This window comes from Monopterus albus, unplaced genomic scaffold, assembly GCF_001952655.1.
Source record: "Monopterus albus unplaced genomic scaffold, M_albus_1.0 scaffold43.1, whole genome shotgun sequence".
Taxonomy (NCBI): domain Eukaryota; kingdom Metazoa; phylum Chordata; class Actinopteri; order Synbranchiformes; family Synbranchidae; genus Monopterus; species Monopterus albus.
In genome coordinates this window covers 241,935-251,685 of record NW_018127923.1, presented here as the reverse complement: position 1 = coordinate 251,685, position 9,751 = coordinate 241,935, and the positions used below count along the sequence as shown (strand labels likewise).

General features: G+C 41.3%; 1 protein-coding gene across 1 annotated transcript in view; it reads left to right on the top strand.

Annotated features, from left to right (window-relative positions):
- Positions 1 to 9,751, top strand: part of LOC109960064 (receptor-type tyrosine-protein phosphatase gamma-like) — an 807,477-nt gene that overhangs the window by 633,727 nt on the left and 163,999 nt on the right. The window contains exon 3 of the mRNA XM_020599907.1: positions 3,915 to 4,097. Coding sequence (XP_020455563.1) covers positions 3,915 to 4,097 — 183 coding nt within the window. The remainder of the gene's footprint in view (positions 1 to 3,914; positions 4,098 to 9,751) is intronic.

Sequence of the window (9,751 nt, the reverse complement as noted above, 5' to 3'; positions counted from 1 at the left end):
CCCATTGAGCATCTCTGGAGAGACCTGAAAATGGCTGTCCACCAACGTTTACCATCCAACCTGACAGCACTGGAGAGGATCTGCAAGGAGGAATGGCAGAGGATCCCCAAATGCAGGTGTGAAAACTTGTTGCATCATTCCCAAAAAGACTCATGGCTGTATTAGCTCAAAAGGGTGCTTCTACTAAATACTGAGCAAAGGGTCTGAATACTTATGACCATGTGATATTTCAGTTTTTCTTTTTTAATAAATCTGCAAAAATGTCAAAAATTCTGTGTTTTTCTGTCAATATGGGGTGCTGTGTGTACATTAATGAGGAAAAAAATGAACTTAAATGATTTTAGCATATGGCTGCAATATAACAAAGAGTGAAAAGTTTAAGGGGGTCTGAATACTTTCCGTACCCACTGTATATACCAATGGTACCATATATACCAAGAAGAAAACCCAAGCAGGCCCATGATACAAACTTCACCACACCAGTAGTTAAAATCACTGCCAATTCTGTGATATATGATGTGCTACTGTAATGGTATGGCTAGGACTAGGCACAAAACAGCTTGGTTGGATTAAGGGAACAATCATAATTTGAGGTTGGAGGACGTTTGTCATCATGGTTACAATATTGACAGAGGTTAAGATTTTACAATGGTCTACACTGTCCAGAATTTGTTGCTATGTAAAAATATCACCTGAGTTGTTCCTGCCATAATTACTGTGGCCACAAAATGTCACTTTTGTACTTTTGCCGAAAGGACTGATGCTGTGTCATTGCTGTCTTGTTTAACAATTAAACACAATGGTTAGTAATCACCGCAAATCAAAAAAATTGGGACGATATGTAAAATCAAAATAAAAACTGATCTGTGTGGCACATTATTTGATGTGATACTTCATCAACTTTATTCTTTCTTCAAAATAAACACTCACTTCAATTCTGATCCTTGCAACACATTTCAAACAAAGTTGGGGCGGCTGCATTTCAGGATCAGTAATGAGGTAAACCAATGAAATTACGATTCCATTTGAAACAGGTGATGTCAACAGGTGACTGCATCATGATTTGGTACAAAGGTGGCATGTAGGAAAGGCCAAGCCCTTTAGGAGCAAAGATGGGCCAAGGACCGCCAGTTTGCCAACATATAGTATGTGTAATAATACAACATGGGGTCCCGGCTTATTCTTTGTTTTCTTCTTTTTTGTGTGTTTTTTTGCTTTTACTGCGGTGCACAAATGTAATGTACTACTTACATAAAACAGACAGGCATTGCTGGATATCGCTAACTCACAAAGCCACTGGGAATTTGCTGGTTTCATACCACCGGAGCTACAACTCATTGTTTGCTCCGACAGCAACAGCAACAACAACAGCAACAATGGCAAGGACAGCCAACACCGTCCTCGGGGAATCCCCGGAGTACCAGGCACAAGCGAGCAGGCTGAAATCAGGAGAGCGACCCGGAGACAGAGACGCAAAAGGGGCAAGCGCGGGGAACTCCATGCTAGGCTAAAAGCTCGCGCTACCTGACCGCCGTTACCTGGATCATGTTTACAGGAACATACGTGGTGCATACAGGGCCGCACTCCGCCCCCATCCTTGGACGCTCAGACCACATTTCTTTGTTCCTGTATCCAGCTTACAAGCAAAGACTGGACCCCAGAGACTGAAGGCATCCTGCAGGACTGTTTCGCCCAGACAGACTGGGATGTGTTTAAAGCTACAGCCACCTCAGAGGACTTTTCTGTCAGTGTACAAGATTATGCTGAGTATGTGACCTGTAACAACATTGTGCCCTCCATACAAGTCAGGAGGTTCCCCAACCAGAAGCCCTGGATAAACAGTCAGGTACGCCACATGCTGCGTGCCCGCTCTCATGCATTCAGATCAGGCGATGAGACGGAGTACAAAGCTGCAAAGTACAGACTGAGAAAAGCCATCACAGCAGCCAAGAGGCAGTACAGAGAGAAGCTGAATGGCTTCTATTCTACTGCTGACTCCGGACGGATGTGGCAAGGCCTGCAGCACATCACAAACTACAGGACCACCACCAGCATCATCAGCAACACAGACAGTCTGCCGGATGACCTCAACACCTTCTACACCCGCTTTGAGACCTCCAGCCACAGCACAGAGAAGAGGCACTCACACACCACCCGACCCCACCACCTCCCCTCCACTAACTGTCTCACCAGGCCAGGTACGCACAGTCCTGAGGAAAATCCTTTGACAGGTAATGTTTTGTCTGCTCTGCTCAGACCTCTCTGCCCTGCTGCTGTTAGAACCATGTCTGGACTACATACATGTACTGTAACCTTGTCAGCTTGACTCACTCATGGACTCTGCTCACTTATACCCAGCTGGAGTCACCTACCCTTGATTGTACAGATTTTATGTGAAATTGTGTTTATTTGTTGTTTCGAAAATATCAAATAAACAATAATATTACATGTACTTTTAATTATGAGCTGTCACTGTCAAGGCAATGTGATTGAACTGTACAACATACTGTTATGTATCCTAGGTGTCAGTATGGTCTTGAATGAGGATCTTATGGAACACTATTTTGAAGTTCCAGTTCCTGTGTCATTTTGATCTTCTGTATATACCATAAAAAGTAGTTTAACTAGTTTCCCAGTCATAGGCTGTTTTCCATTTGGTTGTGCCAGCATATCACATGTTATGTAGCAACAAGGGTGGGTTAATGGAGTAGAAAATGAAATGAGATGAGAGATGTCTCTGGCGTTGAACACAAAGTGAATAGGCTACATTACTGACCAAATACTGCCCCAGACACCAACATCATCTTAATATCAAATGTGATTTTTATGAGTATTAATTTCATTCAGTCATGATTTGACAGAATCTAGGTCAAGGAATGAATTATCAAGCTCAGCATGATATTTCTACAGTAAATATTCAAATGCAGAGTTGCTGATTCTCAAACACAAGCAGTGGGCTACTGGGAGGGTATGGCCCCCACATTTTCTGACCATAAAAAGGTTTCTACTCACCCTTCTACAGTATTATACTGCATGTGTTATCTTGTTGAGTTGCTGCAGCTTTCAGTGGCTTCAGGTGCATGTGTTGTCATGTGTTGAATTTAAATGGCACAGAAATCACTCCCATCAGGCACAACCCATCACCATGCGGATTGGGTTTTGGAGCACACCCATAAACAAACATCATTAATATATTTATTATTCAACTGTTCTACTATTTCTGTTGGTGGGGCTTTGGTGCCTTAGGCAGCAGTCAGCTGCCAGTATACCCAAGACCTACAGCCCTGCTTTTTGAGCACCTGAGTAAACAGTCAAGTGCTAAAACAAGCCCCTGTGACATTTCAGTCCTGGTCTCCTCTTTCTCTCATGACCTCTGTAAAAAACATTACCTGTCAAAGGATATTTTTACAAACACACACAGAGGGAGAGAGTCCAATTCTTGCACCCACTGGCCTCACAACTCTTCTGAGGTGTTTTAGGTTTCCCTGCCAGTTCAGTAACGCTGTGATTGATGCTGGCTGCTTGTCTGAGAGGAAGTTGAAAAGCAGGTCAGCAGTGCAAAACCAAATATAGAATTTATTTTATGTGTGGTGTCACAAAAAAGGCAGCTGGGGACAAATCCTGGCTATACAGTAATGTCATAATAATGACATTTTGAAATTTTCTATTTACCACATGAGTGAAACCGATTTGTTTTTTTAGCAGCTTCTTCTATATGGGCCTCATTATGTTTATTCTGTGAGCAATGATTAATTGAAATTCATATGACTTGGCAGTGCACACTATCAGCTGAGGACATGAGTGAGTTCTAAAATGTCATTTTTCTCTGATGTATTCTTCTAAAGCCTACTCTATATCAGACCAAATTGTATACTTCTGGTGATAAGACCTGTTCCATTTCTCGTTGTTCTCAGGTATATATGGGCCAGATGAGGGCTGGGCATCTGCCTACCCAGAATGCAGAGAGAGAAACCAGTCACCAATTAACATTGTGGACCAGGATGCTAAGGTATCCACTGAGTATCAGGAACTGACACTGGAGGACTTTGACAATGAATCCTCTAATAAGACATCCATGAAGAACACTGGCAAAACAGGTACAGTAACAAAAACACAGGCTCCTGATTTGATTGAATTCCTCATGGTTTGCACCTCCTTCATATTTATATATGCAATAGGGTTTTTTTCTACAAACAGAAAAGAGACATCTACAGACAGAAAAGTTCAATGTTGCAAACTTATAACATCAGCTAAATGTTTGAAAAGTAAGAACCATGCATATGGACATTTTAGGGAAGACTGAGAATCAAACAGATGCTGTTATATTTTGTAAAGCACCTTTGAGGTCCCCTGGTATTTTCAGTATTTCTGTTATATTCACTCACTCATTGGAGGGTGAGTGAAGAAAGAAACGGACCCAGAGGGCTGACTTCAGTACAAGCAATTTTAATATTGCTGTACAAATAGTATAGTGATGTGATAAGGCAAACAACTAGGCAATGTAGGACTGGGTGATGATCAGCTAGCAGGTAATGTTTATTCTGTGAGCACAGATGAAGGATATGATAAGAAAGGCTGAGCTACGGACGCTAGGGTCACTCCCGGTCTGGCCGGTGGGTGATAGATGGCTGGGGAGAACAGAGTAGACAGAGATGGTGAGTAGATGGAGTCTGATGACTGTGTACCGACCAGGCTGGTGGAGGCTGGAAGGGTGGTGTGGATAACGGTCCGGAGGAACTGTTCGTGGAGAATGGCTGAGGAGAAAAGGCAAGGCAAACAGACTGAATGAGAACAAAAACCAATGATATCAATAAAGAGAGGACTGGCGCTGGTTGTCAGGCAGAAAGCAACAACGAACTGGCAAGGGAGTGAAAAGTGAGTTGGGTATATATAAGGCAAAGGACTGACTGAAAGCAGCTGGTTTCAATTAAGGAAACGAGTATCAGGTGTGCAAGGTGATGTGATCAGGGACCGAAAAACAAAGAAAAGGAGGTGAGAGAGGCAGGTGCAGCCGAGCAAACCTGACAATTTCAAACTTAGTCTACCCCTTGTTCCACTAGAAGAATGTTTTGAGGATTGTGATGATTATCATTTAATCCCGTGGTCTGTCAAATGCTTTCATCCAGAGTAAGATATATTGACATCTACTGGTCCATTTTCTATCAAGCATGATGAAATACTCATAATGCAAGCAGATGATTCAAAATCCTAATCTTTTGTGCAGTAGCAATGCCAGCTGAAATGGTCAAGTTAGGACAAGTAAATATCCTGCAGATATTAACTGTGCCCAGCCAATGAATTTTTTAATGATTTTACTGACCCCTGATCTTTCTAAACTACTTGATGATCTAATAGGGAGATTGTGATGAAATGAGGTAAGTAATTTCATGCCAAGTAGAAAACCTGTAGGACTGTATGAATCCCACTGACCTGTGCATAGCACCCATACTTTGGAGAAATTTCAACCTTGTAGGATGTCAGAATAAAGAACACAAAGTTACAAAGTTTCCCCACTTACACAGCTAAAGGGCTTCACTGGGTGCTGTACCTATTATCACACAAAGCATAACATTCAAGCAGTCACATCATGAGGAATGTAACTTTTTGTGTGATAGAAAACTCTAAAATGATAGATCTCAGGGGATAGGTATTTTCAGACATGTTTTCAATCATATTCTTCAAAGAAATTTCAGTTGTTTATGACAGAATGTTTATAACCGCAAAGTGCGGTGGTAGACCACAAATGAAACCCAAGAAGCTGAAGTGTGACACCTCTAATGATTTCATCTGGTATTGGCAGGTATCTGCATGTCAAACATCTGTTGCATCACTTTCCCATATACAATTATAAAAGAAGACAGCTGCAATATGCAGCAAGTCATCTATGATGAGGATTACACGTTCCATTTTCCTTCAGACATGCTGCAATTCATGTAAGTGCCATGGCAGGTGTCACTGCATGTAACATTCAGCAGTGGGCCATCTGCATATGGCATCTGGAGGACCCTCCTTGTCAGCCACAAGTATTTTTCCTAATTCCAGGTTGTCACTAAGATGGATGATCCTTTCCCCTCAGTGAAGAAATTGACTTGAAAGGCTTTTGGGGGCTAGAGGCCACAGGTGGTTGGAATTACTGTTGACAGCACTCTGAATGGTGGCCCAGAGCACAGTTTTAATGTTTTACATCCCACCAGTTGCTCAATCAAGCATATCTGAATGACATGATAACATACTGGAATAAATTGCCAATTTGTCTATCAGTTTACTGTAGCTTCAATGAGCCTGATCCCTCCAATGACATCATATCTGAACAAACAATATTTGATATATTCCACAAATATTTTGACATGGACAAAGGTCTGGACACACCTGAGACAACAGAAAGTGATGAATCATAAAAGATTGCTACCAAATGTTGTGTAACTTAAAAGTCCCCATGGCCTGCTCATTTTGCTCATTTTCAGCCGTTTAATGTTTAATCTTGGGTACCTCTAGATTAGCTTGGCACTCCTCATAACTCCAAATAGTTTGTAATTACTTCAGAATGATAAAACCAGAGAGCTCCTTCCTAAAAACAAGAGGATAGTTCATAAACGCGCATAACTCCTGCTGCCAGTGTTGTCAAAAGTGGACAGCAGGACGAACCCCGATAGCATTAATTCATTTGAATTTCTCTTCCATAGATAGATACAAAGAAAGCAGAGGAGAAAGAGGAAGTTCCAGCGGAGGTTGGAGAAGACAAAGGAATTACAGTCTTATGCAAAAGTTTAGGCACCCCTTGATAAATAACAGATTTTGGTGATTTTTTATTTGAACAGATGTTAACACAGTTTCTCTTGGAAATGGAAAAAATGCACAATATTTTCTGCAAACAGTGATGCATAGTTACTTCTTATGCCATAAATTGAACAAAAATAAAAAATAAAAACATGATTATGGCATGGTGCAAAAGTTTGGGCACCCTAAGAGTTCCAGAGTCTCAAAGTCTCTCACAAGGTATCAGACCTTAATCAGCTCGTTAGATCTGATGCACAGCAACAGCTGTCATTGGTAAATGCCAATTTCAAAGCTGTACAAATACTTTGACTCTTCAAACCTTGTGCACACACTTGTGGACACCCAGCAACCATGGGTTCCTCTAAGCAGCTGTGTAAGACCCTGAAAATGAAAGTTATTGATGCCCACAATGCAGGAGAAGGCTACAAGAAGATAGCAAAGCGTTGTCAGCTTGCAGTTTCCACAGTAAGAAATGTAATTAAGAGATGGCAGATCAGGGGAACTGTGGAGGTCAAGATGAGATCTGGAAGACCAAGAAAACTCTCGGACAGAACTGCTCGTATGCTGGTCAGAAAGACAAATCAAAACCCCCATTTGACTGCAAAAAACCTGCAGGAAGATTTAGCAGACTCAGGAGTGGTGGTGCACCGTTCCACTGTGCAGCGATGCTTGCACAGACAAGGCCTTCATGGAAGAGTCAGCAGAAGAAAACCTTATCTGCGTCCCCATCATAAAATCCAACGTCTGAAGTATGCAACAGGACATCTACAGAAGCCCGATGCGTTTTGGAAACAAGTGCTGTGGACTGATGAAGTTAAAATAGAACTCTTTGGACACAATCAGCAAAGGCATGTTTGGAGAAAAAAAGGAGCAGCATTTCATGAAAAGAACACCTTGCCAACTATTAAGCATGGGGGTGGATCTATCATGCTCTGGGGTTGTGTTGCAGCCAGTGGCACAGGAAACATTGCACGGGTGGAGGGAAGAATGGATTCCACTAAATACCAGCAAATTCTGGAAGCAAACATCACACCATCTGTAAAAAAGCTGAAGCTGAAAAGAGGATGGCTTCTACAACAGGACAATGATCCCCTTACTGAGGAAGTAACAAAAATGACACAAAAGTAGAGATTTGACTGATAATTAATGTTTGATAAACATAAAGGACCTACTTGATCAATGTCTAATCAATGATAATCAATGTTTAGTCAAGTAAAGTATTCAAAATATAAAGATTTATGTTTTGATTTTAAGGCATTGATAGTTTTGTGTGAAATCAGTGTGTAATTCTGATTGTTCTGTTAAAAGCAATGATGGAATTTTGATATTTCAGTCAGATGTGAGTTTCTTGTATTTTTGTTACATATTGAGATGGTTTAGTTTCTAAGAAAAGAAATCCAAGGCTGGATCACAGTGGGGCAGAGGCCGGTTACAGGCAGTAGGCTTGAGCTGTGACAGTAAAAAAATATGCAATACTTCAGAACAATATGATTTTGCACGCCAAATAAGGTATTAACTGCAAACTGCGGCATCTGGTGGTGTTGAGTTGTAAAAATGTGGTGACTGGGTTGGTGCCTGGTAGAAAGGTGGATGTTGGGTGTAGTGTGACCTTTCAAGAAACTGTGTAAACATTGACAGAATTTTGAGCTCATGCTCATGTTGTGCAGCTTGCATTCGTAGCTGTAGCTCTGAGTCTTTGTTAAAGGCCTTGGAAATCCTATCAGCAAAGAGTTCAAGTGTTGCTTCCATTTGAGATTTCCTTTTTCTGTTTTTGGCAGATGTAGCTGTAAGGAAGACAGAAGATGTGTTTTTGAGATATAATTGGAATTACAAAAGTAATTAGGTTTGCAGAAAGAGAGAAGTTGCAGTAACAATGCAGTCATGATATAATAGTCATGCATTCTCAGTACAGAACATATTACGAAATGTTCGGTAAGTATCTAACAAAGTAATAATAACTACTAACAGCTTAACTAATCAAATAGTTTAACAAATGCCAAAACAATTATGGGTCTCCTACTTAAAGATTTGGTGGTGCACTTCCCACAAGCATCTGTGCAAGTCACAGATGAGCTTTCTCCAGACATAGGATGTACAGAATGCACAGATGAGCTGTCTCCTGGTGTAGACATGGTTGCACTGTAGATGTACTCACTAATACAAAAGAGTGGATCATAGCCGCAGTATTGTAACATCCCCTGACACCCTGCAGTAAATACATTTTGGGTTGTTTATACTGACTTGGATTGGAGCTCTCCAAATATTGTTTTGTCAAGGTCTATGTCTAAATCACGTTTAAACAACCAGCTGTATATGGTGGAAGATCACAATACCCGTGAAGCCTGTAGTCAAAACAGTGAAGAGCTGGAGACTAAGTCAGAGCTACAGGCCTGCTTTGACTGCACAGACTGGAGTGTATTTGAGACTGCAGCTACAGACCTGGATGAACTCACTGACGCTGTCACATCTTATATCAGTTTCTGTGAGGATGTGTATGTGCCTGTTGCAATCGGTTCTTTTTACCATGCTAACTCTGAAAGACAAGGCAGTCCAAGTAACTTCAAAACAGTGCTAATTTATTCAATGAACACAGGTAAAAATTAACATTACACGCTCAGGTATCTTGCACCTCCAACATGCACGCAGGCAGCTGAAAGATGAAAGACCCTGAACCACAACAGGCCTATACATTATATCACTTCGGGCTAACCCCATTCTACCCAGGAGATGCCAAGCCGTGACGTCTCCCAGGGACAGCTTCGCAGCTGCCCAGAGTAGTAGCCAAAACATGAGGAAAAATCAATGTGTGAATGTCTGTTGATTAGTGGTGTGTAGCTAAAAACATTCTAACACGACATCTAGTGACATGTTGTAACATTAAACATAAGAAAATATTATGGCTATGGCTACAGTTATACACGTAATAATAATAATATTAAACATCCTGTCTTCTAACAGTCATCAACTTTCTATC